General features: G+C 38.6%; 1 protein-coding gene across 2 annotated transcripts in view; it reads right to left on the reverse strand.

Moving 5' to 3' along the window:
* Nucleotides 1–25726, reverse strand: part of ART3 (ADP-ribosyltransferase 3 (inactive)) — a 60494-nt gene that overhangs the window by 23112 nt on the left and 11656 nt on the right. Inside the window, exons 1-4 of one of the 2 annotated variants that reach the window (XM_081090620.1) lie at nt 13854–13957; nt 12810–13039; nt 12602–12679; nt 1292–2009 (exon numbers count right to left, since the gene is read on the reverse strand). In XM_081090620.1, coding sequence (XP_080946746.1) covers nt 1292–2009; nt 12602–12670 — 787 coding nt within the window. In that variant the 5' untranslated portion in view covers nt 12671–12679; nt 12810–13039; nt 13854–13957. Of the gene's footprint in view, nt 1–1291; nt 2010–12601; nt 12680–12809; nt 13040–13853; nt 13958–25726 lie in introns of those variants that run through there. The other variant, XM_081090621.1, reaches the window with a different exon arrangement.

A 25726-nucleotide genomic window follows, 5' to 3' on the forward strand; every position in this document is an offset into this window, starting at 1 on the left:
TGTATTAAGAAGAGACTTATATTTCTAAGGATTTGGAGGTAAACTATTGATGGGATATAAAAAACTAAGGAAACAAAAAAAAAATCATACTACTAATAACCCTAGGGTAAAGAGGTACTTAAAAAGGTACCAGTCTTTACTACACAGAGAGAATGGGAAAAGGGAAATGCACGGATACTGAAGATGAAGGTGGTGATTATCACAAACTTTTAGTTTACTGACCTACCAGCTATTTCTAATTCCCTTCTCCCTTACCTCCCTGTAGTATAGAGGCTGGAAATGCTAATTAGCCCCTTTCCAAGCTTTTCTTATAAGTGGCTGTTACAGTCAATGATAATCAGAAATCTAAGAGTTTCTGGGAAAATGTTTACATTCCTGATTAAATAGGCAGATTTGGCTGCCATCCCTCTTCCCCTTCATTTTGTCTTGAACATGAATGGATGTCTACAGTTACAACAGTCACACTGTAAATATGAATCAACAAACCAACATGCTAAGATTGGTGGAATAGAAAGAGCCTAAGTTACTGATGAAATAGTTGAGACACTGTACCAACTCTGGACAGCCTACTGTAGACTTCTTATTAAAAGAGAGCTATCAGGTAGGTTCTCTGTTAAAGATGAATACAATAAAGAATTCCTAACTAATGTATGGAATATGAGAGCTAAATATTCATTCTCTATACTGTGAAGCAAACAGATAAAAATCAAGAATTAACATGCTGAAGCATTTTATTTACTTAGAACCATAACAATAAGTACCTGAAAAAAAATAGCTAAAAAACCAAAGAAATGGAGGCCACCAAGGAGTGGCAAATGGAAGTGGGAATGGGTGGGAAGGGGGCTGCTACTTTTCATTGTAAGCCTTATAGTAGTATTTTGGCCCAGGTACTTCTTTGTTGTGGGGGGCTGTTCAATGCAGTTTAGTGTGTCCTTGGACTCTACTCAGTAGATAGTAGTAGCAACTAGGGATAGTGTGACAACTAAAAATGTTTCCAGCCTTTGCCAAATGACCCTGAAGGGCACACTGCTCCTATTTGAAAATGATGGCCTCATAGTACTATTTTATTTTTTTAACTTTCAATAATACTGCAAATGTATTAGTTTGATAAAACTAATTTTGGGGGGGAACTGGGGGGTTGAAACTAACAGTATGAAAAGAGCTAGCCTAGAGACCACCAATGTCATTTCTTCTTTCAAACACCTCTTAATTTCCTCCCTAATCTCTCCCTGGTCCTAAGAATGCTTCTCCTCCCCTCCCAGACAAGCACAGACAGAACAGACACACATACCTCCTAGAAATGCACACTCGTAATGGCTGCAGGTCTTGTTTGTGCTTCGAAGGATAAGATTAATGCTAGCCCCATCCTGTGACACATAAAAAATCTCATTCAGAGGTATAATAATAATTCTTCCACTTTCATTTTCTTTATCAACAAATTTTCCAATGGCAACTCCAAAGCATGTGTGAATGGTTAACAGAATGTGTTGATCACTTGCTGCTTGAGGTTTGGCTGAATGTGCCAAGGTGAAATGGCCAAATCTGGCTCGGTTTAGCCCTCCCAAGGTAAACGAAGTACCCTGGCTTGTGCTATACACCACATTTTTATAGCTATCCTCACAAGGTCTTCTCAGCAATTGCAGGGCTTTGGTCAGGTAAAAATGAAAAGCTTTGAATTGGAAGCCATAGATATAATCTTTTCGAGATTGGCCAGCCATCTTCACAGCTTCATTGAACAGATGGTAAAAGGAAGTTTGTTCTTGAGCTTCAGAAATATATGCCATCAGGGCTATTCCATGGTTATCCTTAAAACTCATAGGGAGAGAGAGATGAGTCTTCCGAGCTTCCCATTTGGCTTTTGCATTTTCCCACACATCCTCAAAAAGCTGATGGCTTGCTTTTTCTTCCTTGAGCAGTTGGGGAACATATTTGATTTCCATCCTGTCAGTACATTTCTGGTATTCGTCATCAAATGCATTATCTGCCATGTCTAACATATTAGCCTTCACCTTCAAAAGAAAAGGAAATTAATATTCTTGAAACAAGATATTTGGCATGTCTTTTTCTCTCACATTACTACCTCCACACTCTCATACCCTGCCAAGAATCTATCCCTTGCTTACAACCAAATTTGGATTTTTTTTCTTTAAAAAAATGTTTTAAATTGATTTCAGAGAGAAAGGGAGAGGGAGAGAGAAATAGAAACATCAAAGATGAGAGAGAATCATTGATTGGCTGCCTCCTGCACGCCCCCTACTGGGGATCAAGCTCACAACCTGGGCATGTGCCCTGATGGGAAATTGAACTTTGATCTCCTGGTTCATAGGTCAGCACTCAACTACTGAGCCACACTGGCTGGGCTGGATATGTTTTTATGTAGAAAGTATATTCCATTGCTATTGATAACTTTTCTCAGCTATTACCTATTTGTGTGAAAGAGTAAATGTTAGTGGGTAAGATATGGGTATGATTATGCCTGTAACTCATTTATTTGAACCTTGTGGTACAGAGGGAAAAACCAGTGAGTATAAAGTTGAAGAAATGGGTGGCAATCCTGGCTTTGAAAATATTCTTAGCCAATTTCCTCAACCCCTCAAAACTGTTGAGTGAATATAAAATTATCATGCATGAAATACTATATATGATAAATACATAATAGTAAATATCACCCCTCTTCTTTTTAGGACACTCCCTTGTCTATGTGGTTTGGGTAGGACTGATTCGGCACACAGTAATAAGCAATAAATCAGGCTTAAAAACCAGAGCACTCTTTCTTTCTCTACAATCACAAGCTGTAAGGATAATATTGACTTGGGGAAGCCAATAGTTATCCTTTTAGTTCCATGGAAAGTCCTGTCTGTAAATAAAACCAATAAAGAAAGGCTTGCAGAGCCGAGGTGGAAAGAAAGGGATGAAGCCCGGATAACATTATGTAAGGCCCTGGGTCTAGCTACCTGAAGACTGTATTTTACCTTAATCATAAGAAGCAACAAATGCCCTATATGCTTGAGCACGTTTGCATTGTTTCTGCTATGTATAACTGAAAAAAGGCCTAATTCAACTTTAGATGATACATAAGAGAAACAGGGTGGTGTAATGTAATTAACACTAGCTTAGGGTCAGAAAGGTGTGAGTTTAAATTCCATTTCTGTTACTAACGAGGTACTAATTAAGTATGGGAAAGTTATTTGGCATTTTTGAGCTTCAATCTTTTCATCTAAACATGAGGCTAATGTAAGGAAACGTGTTAATTGTAATTCTTTTGTAAGGATTAAGTGATATAATGAATAAATGCAAAGTCTTAGCTCCATGCCTGACACATGTCAAGCCTTCAACAAACTGTGATTATTTTTAATTTCATTATAAAAATATATTTATTATACTGTAAATTAATCAATAGGATATGCATTATATTTATTTTTTGAAGTCCAAGCATCTACATACTGAAGTGAATTAAATAAAACCCTGTACTCTGACCTACTGATCAAAAAATAGGATGAGCGAATGCTGTAGAAGAGAACCAAGATGCGGAATAGGTAAACACCTGAACTTGCTGCCCGCTCAACCACATCAAAACTACAACTAACAGACAAAATGGATATCATCCAGAACCACGGGAAGGCTGGCTGAGTGGAAGTTATACAACTAGAAGGAAAGAGAAAAGCACACTGAGACTGGGAGGAGGTGTGGAGGTACGGAGGCGTGCAGAAACGGGCTGGCAACTGGGTGCGCTGTTGTCTTTTTCAATCGGAGGGAGATACAAGCTCCTGACTGCTCTGAATTCATTCCAGGCAAGACTCTGGGGACCCAGACTCATATGGGGAGAAACTGGATTGTCTGGCATCAGGCTGGAACACGAGGGCGGCTTTCTCTCAGAGGTACTTGCAGTGATCATTGTTCCTGCACAGTGCTGAGGGACACAGAGACCTGGGGACCTCTTCGGGGCAGGGCTGACAGGCAGCCATTGCTGTTTGTTCTGCCCTGGTGATTCCCTGAGACCCCACCCCACCCAATTTACAACCCCACTAAAGCTGTGCGCAGAGGCTTTTGCATATGAATGGCCTGGCCTTTTGCAATCTAAAACCTAACAAACTGCAGCTGGGTCAGAGAACCCCAGAGCTTCCAAAAGAAGGCCTAAGGCTTGGCAGAAGCCTGCATTGCTTCACAGCTGGGCCTCATCTGGGCACCTCCAAACCCCAAACAAAGAGGAGGGATATGGAGATCTCTCTGTAGCTCCTGCTGGGTAGCCTCAGGCAGTGGTTGACTTTGCACTTCCTTGGAGATCCAAGAGCCAATGTACCCAGTGGTCAGAGTGAGACCATATCAGAGTACAACTCTTTTTTTTTTTTAAATTAAATCTTTATTGTTCAGATTATTACATTTGTTCCTCTTTCCCCCCCCCATAACTCCCCTCCTCCCAGTTCCCGCCCCACCCTCCGCCCTCACTCCCCATCCACTGTCCTCATCCATAGGTGCACGATTTTTGTCCAGTCTCTTCCTGCATCTCCCACACCCCTTCCCCCCCCAAGAATAGTCAGTCCATTCCCTTTCTATGTCCCTGATTCTATTATAATCACCAGTTCATTCTGTTCATCGGATTATTTATTCACTTGATTCTTAGATTCACTTGTTGATAGATGCATATTTGTTGTTCATAATTTGTATCTTTACCTTTTTCTTCCTCTTCCTCTTCTTAAAGGATACCTTTCAGCATTTCATATAATCCTGGTTTGGTGGTGATGAACTCCTTTAGCTTTTCCTTATCTGTGAAGCTCTTTATCTGACCTTCAATTCTGAATGATAGCTTTGCTGGATAAAGTAATCTTGGTTGTAGGTTCTTGGTATTCATCACTTTGAATATTTCTTGCCACTCCCTTCTGGCGTGCAAAGTTTCTGTTGAGAAATCAGCTGACAGTCGTATGGGTATTCCCTTGTAGGTAACTGAGTTTCTTTCTCTTGCTGTTTTTAAGATTCTCTCTTTATCTTTTGCTCTTTGCATTTTAATTATGATGTGTCTTGGTGTGGTCCTCTTTGGATTCCTTTTGTTTGGGGTTCTCTGCGCTTCTTGGACCTGTAAGTCCATTTCTTTCACCAGGTGAGGGAAGTTTTCTGTCATTATTTCTTCAAATAGGTTTTCAATATCTTGCTCTCTCTCATCTTCTGGCACCCCTATAATTCTGATGTTGGTACACTTGAAGCTGTCCCAGAGGCTCCTTACACTATCCTCGCATTTTTGGATTCTTTTTTCATTTTGCTTTTCCGGCTGGGTGTTTTTTGCTTCCTCGCATTTCAAATCTTTGACTTGATTCTTGCGCTCCTCTGGTCTGCTGTCGGGAGTCTGTATAATATTCGTTATTTCAGTCCGTGTATGCTTAATTTCTAGTTGGTTCCCCAATATAACATCGAGGGTCTCATTAGTTTTCTTGTAGATCTCATTAAGTTTATCGGCAGCTTCTAAACAGTTCTTGAGAGACCTTAAAAGTGTGGTTCTGAACTCTATATCTTCCATTGACAATTTTGTCCTGTTTCTTTGTCTCTGCATTTTGTTATGCTTTCTTGGTGCACCCCCTAGTGGTCTTTGTGTGCAGTCTTGTAGTTAAGCCTTGATTGTTGTAGCTAATACCAGGGGAGGTTTGACCTCCAGGCCAAGTGGCTGTGAGAATCAGCTGTGTCTGCAGTGAGAGAACTTCTGTCCTCTAGGGCGGTGCTAATCTAGCCTTTGCCTGAGGCTATCCGGCAAATGCCTCTGTGCAGGGCTTGGGCAGGGCGGGTCACACAGGATCAACAGGGTGGGCCGGAGAGAACAGTTATGGCGGCTCTCAGTCCTGTCCCCAAGGGCTCTGCCTCTCTGAGTCCCAGCACCCGCTGCAAAGCTTGGAGTGAAAGCTGCACTTGCTCTGACCGAAGCCAGACAGTCCAGCTTCTCCCGTTTGAGTCTGGGTCCCTAAAGACTCGCCTGTATCTGGAGCTCAGAGTCTGTGACTCCCTCCCGATTGAAAACGCCAACCGCGCCTTCCGCCGCCAGCCTGCTCCGCGCACTCCGCACCTCAGAATTTGACTTCATCACTGCGCCTCCTCTGAGTGTCTGTATGCGTTTCTCTTTCCTCCTAGTTGTAGGACTTCCACTCAGCCAGCGTTCCTGTGGTTCTGGGTGATGTCCCTTCCGTCTTTTAGTTTCACTTTTGAAGTAGTTGTTCAAAGCAGCAAACTCCGGCGTTAACCTATGCCGCCATCTTGGTTCTCCTCCGGAGTACAACTCTTCACATCCATAAGAGACAAACTCAGGGGGCAGACTCAGTGAGCGCCAAAGCCCCACTGAAGCAAGTCCTGTCCCATAAGGGTGTCTCCAGCACAGAAGATCTCCCATTGTAGACACAACTGGTCCTCACAGCAAATTGGCCTGGAGGTCAATTCCTCCCAGTGATACCAATAGCAATCAAGGCTTAATTACAACAAGACTGTGCACACAGCCCACAAGGAGGTGCACCAAGACTGTCCAACTCAGGTAATTAGGGAGGCTGAGCCACTGGGCCCTATAGGACACTTAGCACACAAAACCACTCTATCTCCACAGGGAAGCAGTCAAAATTTGGAGACAAAGAAACACGTCACAAATGAAAGATATGGAGGAAAGCAAACTACTGCATATAGAGTTCAAAACCACAGTTATAAGGTTACTCAAGAATCTTCTAGAAACCTCTGAGAAATTTAGTGAGACCCTCAAGGATATGAAAAAGGACCAATTAGAATTAAGCATACACTGACTGAAATAAAGAAGAATATACAAAGATCCAACAGCAGACTAGAGGATCCCAAGAATCAAGTCAAAGATTTGAAATACGAAGAAGCAAAAACATCCAACCAGAATAGCAAAAAGAAAAAAGAATCCAAAAATATGAAGATAGTGTAAGGAGCTTCTGGGACAACTTCAGGCATACCAAAATCCGAATTATGGGGGTGCCAGAAGAAGAGAGAGAACAAGATATTGAAAACCTATTTGAAGAAATAATGACAGAAAACTTCCCCTACCTGGTGAAAGAAATAGACTTACAAGTCCAGGAAGTGCAGAGAACCCCAAACAAAAGGAATCCAAAGAGGACCACACCAAAACATATCATAATTAAAGTGCCAAGGGCAAAAGACAAAGAGAGAATCTTAAAAGCACAAGAGAAAGACAGTTAGTTACCTACAAGGGAGTACCCATACAATTGTCAGCTGATTTCTCAGTAGAAACTATGCAGGCCAGAAGGGAGTGGCAAGAAATATTCAAAGTGATAAATAGTAAGAACCTACAACCAAGATTACTCTACCCAGCAGAGCTATCATTCAGAATTGAAGGTCAGATAAAGAGCTTCACAGAGCTTGCACAACCACTTCAAAAATACAACTAAAAGACGGAACGGACATCATCCAAAACCACAGGAAGGCTGGCTGAGTGGAAATTCAACAACTAGAAGGAAAGAGAAAAGCATACTGAGACTCAGAGGAGGTGCGGTGCGGAAGTAAAATACAGAGGTACAGAGGCGCATGCGGAGAGGGCTGGCGGCTGAGGACACGGTTGTGTTTTTCAATCAGGAGGGAGTCTCAAGCTCTGAGCTCCAGTTTCAGGCGAGGGGACCCAGACTCATACAGGAGAAACTGTGCTCTTTGGCATCAGTCGGAACTCGAAGGCAGCTTTCTATCGGAGGTGCTTTCAGCGATTGCCAGAACACTGAGAAGCAGGGCCTCTGAGGGCAGGAGTGAGAGCAGCCATAACTGCTTGCTCCGCCCTGTTGATCCCTTGGGACCCCGCCCCGCCCAAGCCATGCATGGAGGCTTTTGCATATGAAAGGCCTGGCCCTTTGCAATCTGATAATTACCTAACAAACTGCAGCTGACCAAGGCCCCAGGGCAACTTGCATTGTGTCACAGCTGGCTCCTGCTGGGTAGCCTCAGGCAGAGGCTAGATTAGCACCTCCTTAGAGATCCAGGAGCCAGTGTGCCTGGTGGTTGGAGTAGGACCATCCAGATTGCAACTCCTCGGATCCATAAAGGACACACTCAGGGGGCAGACTCAGTGAGCACCAAAGCCCCATTGAAGCAAGTCTTGCCCCGGAGGGGTGTCTCCAGCACAGAAGTTCTCCCACTGCAGACACAGCTGATTCTCACAGCCAATTGGCCTGGAGGTCAATCCCTCCCAGAGTTACCTACGACAATCAAGGCTTAACTACAACAAGACTGTACATAAAGCCCACAAGGGGGTGCACCAAGAGTGTCTATAATTGGGGAGGCTGAGCCACTGGGTCCTATAGGAACCTAGCACAGAGAGCCACTCTATCGACACAGCGAAGCATAAAAAAAATGCGGAGACAAAGAAACAGGACACAAATGACAGAAATGGAGGAAAGAAAACTACTGGATATAGAGTTTAAAACCACACTTTTAAGGTTTTTCAAGAATTTTCTAGAAACTGCCGATAAACTTAATGAGACCCTCAAGAAATCTAATGAGACCCTTGAGGTTGTGATAAAGGACCAACTAGAAATTAAGCATACACTGACTGAAATAAAGAATATTATACAGACTCCCAACAGCAGACTAGAGGATCACAAGAAACAAGTCAAAGATTTGAAATATGAAGAAGCAAAAAACACCCAACCGGAAAAGCAAAATGAAAAAAAAATCCAAAAATACGAAGATAGTGTAAGGAGCCTCTGGGACAGCTTCAAGTGTACCAACATCCGGATTATAGGGGTGCCAGAAGAAGAGAGACAGCAAGATATTGAAAACCTATTTGAAGAAATAATGACAGAAAACTTGCCCTACCTGGTGAAAGAAATAGACTTACAAGTCCAGGAAACGCAGAGAACCCCAAACAAAAGGAATCCAAAGAGGACCACACCAAGACACATCATAATTAAAATGCCAAGAGCAAAAGACAAAGAGAGAATCTTAAAAGCAGCAAGAGAAAGACAGTTAGTTACCTACAAGGGAATACCCATACGACTGTCAGCTGACTTCTCAACAGAAACTTTGCTGGCCAGAAGGGAGTGGCAAAAAATATTCAAAGTAATGAATGCCAAGAACCTACAACCAAGATTACTTTATCCAGCAAAGCTATCACTCAGAATTGAAGGTCAGATAAAGAGCTTCACAGATAAGGAAAAGCTAAAGGAGTTCATCACCACCAAACCAGGATTATATGAAATGCTGAAAGGTATCCTTTAAGAAGAGGAAGAAGAAGAAAAAGGTAAAGATACAAACTATGAACAACAAATACACATCTATCAACAAGTAAATCTAAAAATCAAGTGAATAAATAATCTGATGAACAGAATAAACTGGTGATTATAATAGAAAAAAAAATTTAAAAAGAGGTTCACAGATAAGAAAACGCTAAAGGAGTTCATCACCACCAAACCAGCATTATATGAAATGCTGAAGGGTATTCTTTAAGAGGAGGAAGAATAAAAAGGTAAAGATAAAAATTATGAACAACTAAGTGACAACCAATACCTATCTATCAACAAGTGAATCTAAAAATCAAGTGAATAAAAAATCTGATAAACAGAATAAACTGGTGAATATAATAGAATCAGGGACATAGAAAGGGCGTGGACTGACAATTCTCAGGGGAAGGGAGTTTGGGGGGTGTGGGAAGAGACTGGACAAAAATCATACACCTATGGATAAGGACAGTAGGGGTGGTGGTAAGGGCATGGGGTGGGAACCAGGTGGAGGGGAGTTATGGGGTGAAGAATAGGAACAACTGTAATAATCTGAACAATAAAGATTTCTTTTAAAAAAAATAAGATGAGCAAATCTGCCCAGGGATACCATTTAAGGGTTTCTACAAATGAAAGGATAATGCCCTCCACATCATTCTCTCTTCCCACTATTCTATACTACTTTTATGGCACACTGGTTGCATAAGCTATACTCTCAGTTGGAGATCTTAGTTGGAGACTTTATAGACACAGATTGAGTAACTTGTCTGGAACTGAAATTTGAACCTGAGCAATCTAGTTCCAGAGTCTGTCCCTTAATTAAAATGTTATTTCCAGTGATGAAGACCATTGGAATTTATGTAGCACTTCTAAAAGGGTTTAATTTTGTTCTCATAACAACCCACATGAAGGGCTGAAAGGTCAATTCATAACATCATTTTACAAATGAAGCAATTATACCGGCATCAGAAACTATTTTTCTTTTTTTAAAAAAATATATTTTATTGATTTTTTACTGAGAGGAAAGGAGAGAGATAGAGAGTTAGAAACATCAATGAGAGAGAAACATCGATCAGCTGCCTCCTGCACACCTCCTACTAGGGATGTGCCCACAACCAAGGTACATGCCCTTGACCGGAATCGAACCTGGGACCTTTCAGTCCACAGGCTGACGCTCTATCCTCTGAGCCAAACCAGTCAGGGCAGAAACTATTTTTCTTGATTACCGGCCACAGAATATTCTTCTGTGAAAACCCCCTGTACTCCTGGTCTGTAGGTCAGTTTCTTGAAGTGAGAATTTGAGCTTCAGGAGACTAAATCACTGCTGTCTCCTAGCCAAGAAATTCACTTTCCTCTGCAGCACAGAATGTACCAGAGGATATCCTGGGCACCAATGCCTGATTTATCTTTAAGACTTCAACATATTACGAGACATCATACCCTGAAACTACCACCTCCCACATTCCTCGGTATCACATCAGAGTTGATCCAATGTGTTCCTGTCTGTTCTATGCCTCTAACCAGTCTCCACCAGTCTAATTTTAGACATCAACTCTTTCTGGACCAAGGCCACAGTTGATTGTGTGTTCTGTACAGTGAGTGCCTGGAACAGTGAAAAAGTTCACAAATGCCACCACTGTTCAAGGACCACTGGATGGACATTAAAGGGACAGGTACAAAAGGCTAGGTGAACACACTGCTTATATATTTTCTTCCTCTGATTTATCAATTGGAACAAAGGCCAATACTGATGAAATTAAATTACCAAAAATTTATTACAAAAATGTAGAAATGATCTAAGTGTTCAGAAAAGAAATTATAGAAATGCATAGAAAAACACTTTAAACTTTTGTTGCAAAAGAATATTAAAAATGTAAATCAAAACCACAGTGAGATACTACTTCATATAACTTAGGGTGGCTATTTTAATAAGAAAAAAAGGAAATTAAGTGTTGGCAAGGATATAGAGAAATTGAGGCCTCATACACTGCTGATGGGAATGTAAGATGCAGCCACTGTGGAAAACAGTTAAGCAGTTCCTCAAAATGTTACACAAAGAGTTACCATATGACCCAGCAATGCTACTCCTAGGTATATACACAAGATAATTAAAAATATATGTTCACACAAAAACACATACATGAAAGTTCATAGCAGCAGTACTCATTCATAGGAACAAAAAGTGGGAACAACCCAAATGTCCATAAATTGATTCACATGGATAAACAAAATGTGGAATAACCATACAATGGAATATTATTTAGCTATGAGAAGAATGCAGTACTAACATATGCTACAACATAGATGAACCTTAAAAACATTATGCTCAATGAAAGAGGCCATACAAAAGGATGGGTATTGCTTGATTCCATTCAGATGAAATGTCCAGAATGTCAAGAATAGGTAAATCCATAGACACAGAAAGCAGACAGGTGGGATAGCCAGGGGATGCAGGGAAGCAGGAATTAGAACTGACTGCTAATAGCCATAGGGCTTCTTTTTAGGTTGATGGAAGGTCTATAATGAGACAATAGTGAAACTATGCACAACATGGTGAATCTACAAAAACCACTGAATTGCGAATTTTTATATATGAATTATATCTCAATTAAAAGTCACACTACAGTACAGGCAACAGAATACATAATCGTTCTATAGAAAATGGATCAGAATATTAAATTAAAAAATAGATAATTTTTTAAGAATTCAAGATATTTTAAAGGAGGTACCTCAAGTCAATGGAAAAATAATCAGTGGTGACATGACAGCTAACAATGTGGGGGGAGGGGATTAAGTGAGATACCTGGCTCAAATTTTACATAAAAATATGTTATAGAGCCCTAGCTGGTTTAGCTCAGTAGATAGAGCATCGGCCCGGGGTCTGAAGGGTCCCAGGTTCGATTCCAGTCAAGGACACATGCCCGGGTTGTGGACTCAATCCCCAGTAGGGGGCGTGCAGGAGGCAGCCAATCAATGATTTTCTCTCATCGCTGATGTTTCTCTCTCTCCCTCTCCCTTCATCTCTGAAATCAATAAAGATATATTAAAAAATATGTTACAGAATGTGTAAAGATTCAACTTCAAAAAATAAAATGATAAAAGTTCTACCAGAAAAAAAAAATAATGCATGTGAGAAAATGGTCATTATATAGTAATTTAATAGAAAACATGTAACCAAATACTGCAGTGTCATCTTATTTGAATTTTAATTTTTTCAAACTTCTATAATTAACATGTATCAAGTATGTAAAATGAAAATATGAAAGCTTCTTGAAAAACTGATTTATATATTCTATCTGCTCTCATTTGCATTATGAACCACACAGATGCCTTAGGTAATGTTAAATCAAGAGTTCCTAGCCCAATGACCACGTACTTCCCGTTTCCAATATTACCTGGAAGATATTCATTAGAATCATAGCTGACAGCAGCATGGTGACCATTTTAAAATGTCCTGTCTTCATTTTTCTCTTCTAAATTAAAATGAAGAAATTCCAAATTAACAGACTTTAAAAAAAGAGACTTACCAAAGTAGAGCACTATCCACTATATACATTTTCATTTGGGTAGAAGTAGGTATCATGATGGTCAGGAAGTGATTACCAATAAATTCCAATGGCTGGAAGGGCCTGGATTTTGTCTGCTCGTCTAACACCCGCACTCTATAGATGAGGAAACAAAAACTCAGAGAACTTCAGCAATTTGCTCAAGATTAAATCTATCCATTTCCATTCTTCTCTAGATATGTGGTCTCTCCCACCATAGTCACTGGTGCTCATATTTTCTTGCTATCAATACATCTCTCCTCAGCATACTCAGGAAATTAACACCAACTAAAACAAAAACAAAAACGTTTCAAAATTGGTCTCCCAACTCCCAGTTTCTAAGAATTCTCCAGGAGTTAGAGACCATGCACATCATCCACTCTTCTATCCTCTTTGCAAGTCAAGTCACCCCCATTTGGGGATAATGGAGATGATAAAGCCAGTAGTGGTACAAAGCAGAAGGTTACCCTAGGGTACCTCCTTCTCCCCAATATTCACATTCAAGAGAAGCCCACGGATAAAGTGTCTTGCATAACTTTCTGAAGGCAGGAATGAGAATAGGAAGGAACTGGGTAGGCAGCAATTCTAATAAGATTATACAACTCTGCTGGCTGAATGCCCAATATTCATCACAGTGTTTACAAGACTAAAGGGGTAAGTAGGAGGGCAAGTGCCCTAAGGGCTGAAGCTGTCCCAGAGTCAATAAATGACCCATTAAAGGTGGTCTACAGTTCCTGCCACATACTTACAATACACTTAACATTACAGAACTGAACTAAAGTCTCTATTTTATTGTACCCATCACCATATCCTGGCATCTGAATATGGGGATGAAGGCAGAGAAAAGAAGATAGTCTTCCCTTTGGCCCTAGGTCCCTGCCTTTATTTAGGAGCTATCTGTTTCACTAAAGATATTAAAATATAATATCAAACATGCCACTTTTGTGTTAAACTTCCCTTTCCAAAAAAGATTCGGTCTGTAAGAGTTGGCAAATAACTGTCACAAAGCAGTATGTGCCAAGAAAGCTAGGAAACCAGGTTTTGTTTTAGTTTTAAATTCTTCACTGTTGTAATCTGAGTGTAAATAAGTAAAAATGTTTACCTGGCTTTTCTGCTTGTGGAGATATAAATGATGCTAGGTCTCAAACTGTTTCCCCACTCTCTGTTGTGAGCGTGTCTTCAGAATGGGAGGTTGTTGACAGTGAGAGCTGAGAAGGGAATGCTTTTCTTTTTATAAACACCCCCAGCAGTAGCTTGGCAGTGGCACATTACCCCATTTGTGTTCTGCTATTTATATCTGGCCCCCACACTATCCCTTGGAATCACTGCTGTTAACACATGAAATCTCCAAGAGGCTTGTAAAGCCACAGCAATTCCCTCTAACCACACAGCGTGTTCAGTTCTGAGCCCTTAGTGTTGGGCTTCTCAGAGAGTGATCACTTCCCATTCCTAACCCTTTGACCCTGAGATGTCAAACTAAAGCAAGACTTTACCCGAGCTAGATGGTTCACATAACTAAGGGGACTTGCTGTGTTAACTGCTGGCAATGACCATGGTTATCACCATTCATTCAACCAGCTTACTGCATTTCAGGTGCTGTACCAGATGCTGGGATACACAAGCAAGCAAAACAAAGTACTGAGAAGCATTCACAATCTAATAAAAGATGTGAGTATGTATACTTAATCAGAATACAAGTTAAGAATCTTAAGTATAGACAAAGTCTAGTGACAGCACTAAGAAGGGAAGGATTTGTAACAATACCTGCAACTGTAACTCTCATCTGAGTGAAGTACACATAGTGAATATATTGACAACATGCTGAAGAATATCAGAGTTCACTGACTGGATAAAAAAAAATCTGAGTGTCCTAGGAAAATCATGCATATATACATCAAAATACATTAATCGAATGTATTAGATAGTAGCTCTATTCATAACAGCCCCAAACTGTAAGTCATCCAGTCACCTATCAAAAGTAGAATGGATAAATTGTGGTATATTATACAACGGATTTTTTTTATAATATTAAAAGCAATAACCTCTAAGGATACATAACAAATGTGGATAAATCTCATAAAATTATGATTAAAAGACACACATGTGCATATACTACATGATTTAATTTACATGGAGTACAAAACCAGACAAACACATCTATGGCCTTAGATGTCAGAACAGTGGTTATTCTTAATGGGACGTAGTAACTGGAAGAGAAGAGGCACAAGGAAGAACCTGGGATGCTACTTAGGTTCTGTTTTTGGTTCTGGATATTGATTACATTGATATTCAGTTTGTGAAAATTCACTAACCTATATACTTATGTGTATTTTTCTGTGTGTGTGTGTGTGTATACACATATATATTACTCAATGAAACATTTTAAATTATCATAAAGTGCATCCACTTTTATAAAAACCCATCTCATCTCTACTCTTTAGACTCTTCAAAACCTCTAACCTCTTCTCACCTCACTGGCTAAGCAATTTAAAAGATTAAATACACTAAATAAAATCCCAGAAATAGTATCATTTTTTTAAAAATGGAGTTTGGTTAGAAGGAAAAAGAATGTATGCACAGGTTTTCAGGCCTATGCTCATGCTGACTTGCTTGTAAGTCCCAGGCATGTGGGCCTACAGGAAATGCGGTGGTGGGATTTCCCCATCTTTGGCCTTCTCAAATCTACTAGATTCATCTATCACCCAAAAGACTGAGTTCACCCGAAAGAACATAATAAACACTGTGTGAAGTTCAAAGCAAGTTTTGCCTTGTTTATTCCCAGTATGTCTTTGTTCCATTCCTGTTTTCTTCCATTTTAAAACTCTTGATATCATTCATTCAACAAATATTTGAGTCCTCCCAATGTTCCCAGCACTGTTTTTCCCAGGTACTGGGGGTATAACAGTGAACAAAATAAACATCTTCCCTTGTCAAATTTATATTCTCGTGGGAGGAGGCAGTCAAATAACAACTAAAATAAATAAGTAAATTACATAAGTATGTTAAAATATAGTAAGTACTCCTTTAAAAAAAATAGTAGTACAAGGAAGATTAGGAGTGCATGGGGAGTTTGCAATTTAAATTGGATGGTTAGGGATAACTCACTGAAAAGGTTACATTTTAGCAAAGTCTTGAAAGAAATGGGGGAGATCAGCCATGAAGACCGTGGTGGAAGAGTGGTCAGGCAGAGGGAATTCAAGCAGGCCAATATGGATGGAACAAATAGGTAAGAGAAGAATAGTAGGAGATATAGTCAGAGGGGTGTTGTAAGATGTCTTTGCAGGCCACTGGAAGAATGTTGGATTTTATTCTAAGAAAAAGGGAGCAAATTATAAGGTTCGAGTAGAGGAATGGCAGGATCTGACTTCTTTTTTAAGAGGATCATCCTGGATGTTATGCTGAGAATAATCTGTAGGGTAAAAGTAGGAAGACCAGTTTACAGGTTATTATAATAATGCTAGTAGAAATTGTGGTGGCTCAAACAATGATGGTAGCAGTAAAGGTGAGGAGGGTATATGTATGTGTGTGGTTGTCTTTGAGTTTGTTAAAAAATACTCCTTTTGAAGATTAAATTAACCATATTTTCAAATATGGTAAGGAAAAGTATTTGTGGGTTCTAAAAAGCTAATATATTTTTAAAAAGATAATTTATTAAAAAGTAAATGGAAATGACCAATAGTGATACCAATTTCTTACATAATGAAAATGTTTGGACTTAAATTCAGAATATAATTTTAATATGGAAGCGTTAGGATGCACTGACAGAGTGGATGTGGGCTGCAAGAGAGAGAGAGGTAAAGAATAATTCCAAGATTTTTAGCTTGAATAACTAGAAGGATAAAGATGTCAATGACTAAAATAGGGAAGACTCTGTGTAACGGATGTCCTAGAAGTCAGGTGAAGAAAACCCTTCCAAGAGAAAGAAAAGATCAAAAGTGTCAAATGCTTCTGCTAGGTCAAATAAGATCAGGACAGGGAAATGATAAGTGGATTTAACAATGTGGAAGATATTAACAGCCTTGATAAGAGCAATTTTAATGGAATGGTGGGAATGAAAGCCTGGTTGAAATGGCCTGAGAATAGAAAGAAAAGGAATTGGAGAAATACTGAACTCTTCCAAAAAGTGTTTCTTAAAGGAGAGAAAAACAATGTGGCAGTAGCTTAATGGAAGGGTTAGAGGAAAAAATAAAGAAGAGGACACAAGAGAAAACATTTTAAAGATGGTAAATAATAGCATGTTTGAATAATGATTAGGTGGAGAGGATGAAAATTGGTAATTTAGGAGAAGGAGGGGAGAATTGATAATGTAGGAAAGACAATAGAGAAATACTGGATCAATGTCCTTGACTAGGCAAAAGGGTGTAGGACCTAGAATACAAGTAGATAAGATGGCCTTAGATCAGAATAAGAGGGAAGGCACAGCATATTGACTGATGTTGGAAAGTAGTGATTGTGATAGTGAGGATTCTTTTCTAATTGTATCAAATTTCTCAGAAAAAAATTCAGAATAGCCTGGCCAATGGTTGGTTGAGCTCACGGTTTGATTCCTGGTCAAGGCACATGCCTCTGATTGTGGGCTCAGTCCCCAGTAGGGGGCATGCAGGAGGCAGCTGATTGATGATTCTCTCTCATCACTGATGTTTCTATCTCTCTCTCCCTCTCTCTTCTTCTCTGAAATCAATAAAATATATTTTAAAAATTAATAACAAAAGATGATAGTTAAACTGGTAGAGATTTGATATTGGAGAAGAATCAATTCTAGATTGATTCTGTTCTAGAATCGTCATCTAGAAAAGCAGAAGAGTAAATGAAGTATAATTGCTGGGCTACATTGAGGGCCTACTTGAGTTCAAAATGAAGCCAATGTATTTTTCTCCAGCTACATATAGTTCCATGAGTAAATGTGGCATAGGTAAAATTGAATTGAATCAACACTGTAGCGTTTCCAAGCAAGGGAAAGACTGATTTTTTAAAATATATTTTTACTGATTTCAGACAGGAAGGGAGAGGGAGAGAGAGATAGAAATATCAATGATGAGAGAGAAATTGATCAGCTGCCTTCTGCATGCCCCACACTGGGAATCGGCCCTCAACTGGGAATCAAACCATGATCTCCTGGTTCATAGGTGAATCGTTCAACCACTAAGCCATGCTGGCAGGGCTGGAAAAGACTGATTTTAATGACTGGTGTGGGCAAAAGATTTGACTTGACATTTCACCAAGGAAAATGTATGAGTGACAAAGCAAGAAAAGATGTTTAACATCATTAGGCATCCGTAAATGTAAATTAAAACCATGATATACCCATTAAAATGGCTACAATCTAAAAGACTGACAACATCAAATGCTGATGTGGATGTGAATGGAGCAACTGAAACTCTCACACACTGCTAGTGGAAGTGCAAAATAGTACAGTTACTTTTGAAAACAATTTGACAATTTTTATTGAGTTAAACATATATTTACAATAAGACCCAGCAATTCTACTCCTATATATTTACCCAAGAGAAATTAAAGCATATGCTCACACAGACTTATACTCAAATGTTCATAACAGTTTGATTCATAATAATCAAGATAGAAATAACTCAAATTTCCATCAACTGGTCAATGGAAAAACAAATAGAATCCTACTTAGCAATAAAAAGAAACAAACTTCCTTTTTTAGATCAGAAGTTCTAAAACTGACCGTAGTGGTTATTGCATAATTCAATAAGTATGCTAAAAAACACTAACTCATACACTTTAAATGGGTGAATCTTATGGTATCTGAATTATATCTCAATAATGCCATGTTTAGAAAGGAATGAACTACTGATACATGCAACATCATGGATGAATCTCAAAAGCATTATGCTAAAAATTCAGTCACAACAGGTTATATATTGTATGATAATATTTAAATTATATTTTAGTGACAGCAGATCAGTGATGGCCATGGCCTTGGGTTGAGGGAGGAGATTGACTACAAAGAGCATGAAGGAACTTTTTGGAATGTGATGTAATGCTTTATATCATAACTGTATGGTGGTTACATGATGTACGTTTGTCAAAAGTTACACTTAATTGTACACTTAAAATTGGTCGACTTTATTTATATAAATTATACCTAAAAACATATGATTTAAAGTAATAAAAAACAACAACCTTGTCCACATACTCCTTGGAATGTCTTGGTGTACCCCCAGAGTTATTTATATCTCAATTTAAAGACCACTACTGTAAGCATCTGAAATGTTGCAATGGCCCATGGAAGAGGCTGAAGGAGACATGAAAGAGCCAAAGGAGCTTATAGTTGTGATAAGGTAATGCAAAGTACATGTATCATGTATCACAGAGACAGAGGCTAAAGTAAGATATGACAGCAGTGAATATAAATTACCATCTTCCAAAGACCAAGCAGGTCCCTGGCTGGTTTGGCTCAGTGGTTAGAGTGGTTAGAGTGCTGGCCCCCAGACATGCACCTCGGTTTCTGTGTGCAGGAGGCAACCAATCAATGTCTGTCTATCTGTCTCTCTCTCTCTTCTGTTCTCCCTCTCCCCCTCCCTCCCTCCCTCATCCATTCTCTGAAAATCAATGGAAAAAATATCATCTGGTGAAGATTAAAAAAAAGATCAGGCAGAATCAGACATTTCACTGAAGGCAGTGGCCACTAGAGGTCAGCACCAGAACATGATACCTCTACAGATTGCTCTTTGGAAGGACAGAAGGGGGGAAAATGGAGAAAAGAATTATGCATTTAAATATTTACTTAGCTCTGGCCAGTGTGGCTCAGTTGGTTGAGCACCGACACCAAAAGGTTGCCAGTTTGATTCCCAATCAGGGTGCATGCCCAGGAATGGGTTCAAACAGGGAAGCAACAGATAGATGTTTCTCTCTCTGCCTCCCTTCCTCTCTCTCTAAAATCAATAAAAACATTTTTTTTAATTACTTAAAGAAGGCTGTTTCAACTCATAAGTGACTAAATTTTAATTGGCAAGATTAATGTATCTACCTTTAGTGCACATGAGGGTTTGTGAACTAAACTGATTTCCAATATAGAGAATTACAGTTTCCTTTTTGCATGTGGTTCTTCATCTACATTGTGGTATTCTGCTATTGGGGAAAATTGTGGTCTGTTTTCTGCTAGCTCTAGCTGTTAGTCTGGTCTCCAGCAATGGTGACATTTAATTACTGGTTCAGTAATTTAGTGTTCTCTACAGATTTTGAATGCTCAATTGGTAAATTCCCCCACCACAGTCTCCTGGCATAGGGTATTCTAAAGGATAATTTCTATGTCCTCCCCCCTTAGTAGGTGGCCCTCCCACAAATCCTAGATGAGCTTCCTTGGCCTTGCTGAACATCTTATAGATTAACTGGTTTGTACCCAGTTACCTTCATTAGGCCCAAAGCAAAACCTAGGAATTCCACCGCAACAACCTTGATTTTACAGAAAATTTTCTTGATTTTACAGAAAACTGGAGAGGGACCTATGTCTAGTCCCAGCTCATTCTGCTATTTTGCTATTTCCAACTTATTGCCTAGGTGGTCCCACACTAGACATGTTGCTTTTCTAAGAGACCTTGAATATGGTCCAAGGAGAGGCAAGAAAACAATTTCCACTGCTCAAGGATTTCCTGAAATATATTGGGTTGTTTCTAAACTGCTACATCAATTTTTTCCAGGGTTTCAGTCTATGGGAACCAGGACACAGGAGTCTAATCTTTCCCCCTTCTCCTTTTCTTTCTGTTCTGGAATCAATTCTTCTACTCCAAGTTCTTGTTTGGGGTACTTCCTGTATGTTATTTCCTTCTCCTCTATCCTATGGACCAACTTTCTCTGGCATAATCTAATTTTTCCTGCCCTTGGATTTACTCTGAAAAGTGATCAGCATAAAGACAGAACAGACTTTATAGCTGGGAATGAAAAGCATATCTATGAAGTACTTATACAGAATATTAGCCCTATAACATTCAATATATAATAAATGTAAGGTAATATATTATCATGCTTGTGAACATGTTTTTGTTGGTAGATTTTTAAAGCTCTAGGCTTTAATTCTCAACCTCTTTTTCTGTTGCAGTGAAAGAGACAAATACATTCTTATCAAGGAAAATGGGTCTCTATGGCAATGATTTCAAAGTGTAGATGTATATTTGTGGAGTGGGTTTATTAAAGTGTGGGAGGTATGGTATTTCAAAATATACTCCTTTAGAAATTTCTCATATGTCACTCATGATATATGTTACCATACTGTCACATCTCCTAGCATCATTAGTATGTCTTTCACACTATAGGCACTTCATAAATGTTTAGGAAAGAAGGAGAGGGGTGAAGAGAGGGAGGGAAGAAAGAAAGTCAGTAGCATTATTAAGCTTAAGGTTTCCTGGATAAACATTAGCAGGAACAGTATCAGCATGCTCAGGACCTAAGGGCAACAACTTGACATTTTAAGATCTAATGTCCACTTCCTTAGGAAGAAGCTTTACTTATAGGGACTTTCCAGTGACAGATAAGGTGTCCTGTTTCAGGGCACTGGAAATTATAATTTGGGCCTCACTGAACACTTAGAGGAACTATTACTTAAAAGTATACTAGCATACCTCTAGGTCTTAGCAAAAATGTAACAAACAGATCCTGTTACAAACAGATACACTCAGTCACAAGCTCACATACAACACGATGTGCCAGACCATAGTATTCAATGCCAATGCTTTAATATTTGTACATTAGCTTTATTTTCATCACCATGGTGACAGGATCACCTGTAAGTGGGAAGCACTAAGTTATCCAATCACTGTTTTCCTGTGTGCGATGGAAGCTAAAGCCAAGTGAATTGCAACCGTTCTTAGGTAACCTGCTATTGTCTTATAAATCTGTTTTGCAGCTCTAAATTTCACTCCAGAAAATTTTTTACTACATTGAAATCTGTAGTCAGCCTTTATGTTTGTTATTATTTAAATCAGATAACTTGATTGGTTCTCAAGAAATCTAAAGCAAAGCATCAGAGTCCAACCCACAAATATTCACCTCAGAAATAAAGTAACTGAGTCTACTGTGGAACAATTTTTTTAAAACTATTTAGAGAATCATTTTATTGAGCACCTAAAACGCTCTAGGCCAGTGATTTTCAATCTTTTTCATCTCAAGGCATTCATAAACTAAGTACTAAGAATCTGCAGCATACCAAAAATGTATTTTTTGGCTTATCTGACAAAAAATAGGTATAATTTTTATCCATTCCCATCAGACGGCTATTGTTGTGTTGGCTGTTTTTTATTTGACCATCTGGGAAAAGAGGTCAGTGCCCCTGACTAAACAGTCAGGTATTGCATGTTTCAAAAGTGTTTGTGGCACACCATTTGAAAATCGCTGTATGGTTTAAATCATTAAACCAAGTATGAATGACCCATGGAAAGTGCTGAAGATTTGGTTTCTCATACACTAGTCATTGATTTTGGATAATAAACCACCTCTGAAGAAAAGCAATCAGGGCATATTACATTCTATCCTTTCAGGAGACTTCCAAAACATGCAAAGCAAGATTTTGGTTCAGTGGATTACAAATAGAATTTCTGACTGAGAATAATGTTGACACCAATTAAGGTAGAAAACCAAGAACTGAAATATGGCATTAGTAAAATTAAAGGCCCCCTTGTGTTCATGAAGCACTTCAGAAGAAAAAAGCTATTTATTAATCTAGAAAAGATACTTTAAAGATATTCTCTAGAAAAAAGAGATACAAGAACCCAGCATACAGGAGTCAACAACCCCAGAATTCTCCGCAAAGGCCATTCTTGAATGACGGATTATACAGGTTACTCCAGATGTTAGATTTTTGTGGGATTCTCTGTATCCATATGATTCTGCAAAGGTAGTAATTCATTCATTCACTCAAATATTTACTCAAAAAAGTACTCGGGTTGTCCACTATGTGCCAGACCATAGAGTTTAATGTCAAATGCTCTGATATTTATAAGTTAACTTTATTCCTTCACCATTGTGAGAGGAACACTTGCAAGTGGGAAGCACTGTTATCAGTGGGTATTTTCCTAGGTGCTGGATGGAAACTAAAGCCAAGTGAATGTGATCTATACTTCATTCATCCTCTGGATATGGTAACCTGCACACAAGGTTTACACAAACAAGTAATTCACAAATATTGGCTGCTATGTGTTCCATGAGGTGAAAGACATTAAAATTTTTTAAGACAGAATTGTTAGCCTCAAGATACTGTCTGGTGATGGTAACAAATTTAAAATGAGAAAGCTGGGAATCATGATATTGCATTTCCCTGAGGACATATAATGTAGGGAATTTTTTTCATATACTTTATTTGCCATATGTATATCTTCTTCAGTGATGTGTCTGTTAAGGATATGGTCCATTTTAAATCAGGTTTTCTTTTGTTTCCTTATTGTTGATTTTTAAGAGTTCTTTGTATATTTTGGATAATAGTCCTTTATCAGATGTGCCTTTTCTCTCAGTCTGTGGCTTTTCTTTCTCATTCTCCTAATATTGTTTTCTTGCGGAGAAGTTTTTAATATTAGTGAAGTGCATCTTATCAATTATTTCTTTCATGGATAGTGCCTTTAGTATTATATCTAAGAAATCATAACCGCCCTGGCCACATAGCTCAGTTAGTTAGAGTCTAGTCCTCATATGCCAAGATTGAAGGTTCAATCCTCAGTCAGGGCACATGCAAGATCAACCAATGAATGCATAAATAAGTGGAATAACAAATCTCTCTCAATCTCTCTCTCTCTCTCTTTCATCAATAAGTAAAAAATAAAATAAAAAATCATAACCATACCCAAGGTCATGTAGGTTTTGTCTCATATTATCTTTTAGGAGTTTTATAGTTTTGCATTTTACTTTTAGGTCTATGATCCAATTTGAGTTAATTTTTGAAAAAGGTGTAAGGTCTATGACTAGATCCATGCTTTTGCATGTGGATGTCCACTTGTTCCACCACCATTTCTTAAAAAGACCATCTTAGCTAAATTTAATTTTTAGAACTGAAATGATTCTCCTTCATTGTAACTATTTTCAACTAGCTTTCCTTTTTTCATTCTTGTCACTATTATAGATGTCCCCATTTCCTCCCCACCTTTTGCCTACCTCCATCCAGATCACACCCTTCCCTCCCTCTAGCCCTCACCACACTGCTGTCTGTCCATGGGATATACATATTATGTTCCTTGCCTAATCTCTTTACCTTATTTCATCCAGTCTACCCCTTCCCCTCCCCTCTGACCTCTGTCAATATTTTCAGTTGTTTTTTTTTGTTCATTAGATTCCATATATCAACTAGTTTTCAATTATAGGTTTATAATACTATTAGTTTTCCTATTTCTCATGTTCCTCAAGTCTCTAGCAAATAGTTAATGATATATAAATACATAAGTACTTATTGGAAATTCTCAAAGGAATGCATGTAGTACAAGCAGAGGTACTATATTTTAAGCCAATTTTCTAGTTTTGCAACAGAATGCAACATTTTTTCATATTTTCTCTTTTTGTGAATCTTGCCTTCCTACCTAGCTTATAAGCTTCTTTTGTACTCATTTCTTTCTCCCTACTTCCACCTTAAAATAGCGTAAAGTACAAAAATATATCCAAGATGCATTTAACAAGCATTGGTTAATGATACTTTTAACTCTGAATTATATTAGAATCTAGTATGTAGATGTATACATATATTAATATTTTCAACAAGTTTTAATGATTCATTCATTTAATAACTTTTTGGTCAATCCTCATCCAAAGAGTTTTTCTATTGATTTTTTTTTTTTTAGAAAAAGAGTGGAAGGGTGAGGAGGGAGGGAGGGAAGGAGGAAAAGAGAGGGAGGGAGAGAGAGAGAGATACATCAATAGGTTGCCTCCCACACACGCCCAGGGCCAGGGATCAAATGGGCAACCCAGGTATATGTTCTTGACAGGGAGTTGAACCCAAAACCCTTTGGTCTGGGGACAGAAACAGGGCAGGAACTCAATATTTAATTGTACTTTATTTCATTTCATTTACATTTAAAAACTGTTATCTTGACTTATTTTTAAAAATTTAAGTATGTTTGGATCAACTCAGGTACATGAATCTACATCACAACTATGAATTTTGTAAAATCTAAATAAAGATCAAGTTACCTCTGATAAAATTCAGTGTCCAAATGTGATGTGCTGTCAGTGTAATACAGATTTCAAACCCCATAGTAAGGAGCAAAAAAGTAAAACATCTTCTTTAAATATATTGGGTTAAATACAATATATTAATAAAGTTAATTTCATTTGCTTCTTTTATCTTTTTAAATGTGGATACCAGAAATTTTAAAATTACATGTGTGGCTTAATGAGCTAGATAGAACACGGAGCCTTCCTATCATGTCTGAGGAAAACCAGGATGGCTCAGAGGTAAATGTGATTAAGGGTAAGTGAGTGAGTGAAGAGTATAGTAGCTAATGACGTCAGAGAGGTAAAAAGTCCTTCAAATACCATTTAAACCTTTCTGTGATAACAATGACAATGACTAAAATTGCAAGATTGGAGGTAGGATTAATACCTGAAACCTCTACCTTTTTTGTCAGAAATTTCTAGGAAAGCATTTGGCTATATATTTGTGTCCTTACCATGCTGATGTACTATAACATGCCACAAGGTACAGTGGAGGTAAGAAAGGATTTATAGCTAAGCTTCATTAAAGTCTTGGCAGTGAAAGGACTGGACAACATGTAGAGAGCAGGCTGATCTAATTCCTACGCTAGGCCCACAGATAGAGACTCTAATAGTGTCAAGCCAGAACCAGTCCACCACTCCTTCATTCATTTATTCTCCACACCCTTCTAGTTCATTACTTCCTTCCACCCAAGCTTGTTTCTCTTCAAGTAGTAAAAAAAAGCAGCTCTATGTATTTCCTTTTTTATACAATGGATAATTTAATTATCTTCATTATTTCTATATAATGGCCATATACATTTTTATTAAGATTTTATTTTTAAG

This window comes from Myotis nattereri (genome assembly GCF_964212035.1).
Source record: "Myotis nattereri genome assembly, chromosome: 1".
NCBI lineage: Eukaryota > Metazoa > Chordata > Mammalia > Chiroptera > Vespertilionidae > Myotis > Myotis nattereri.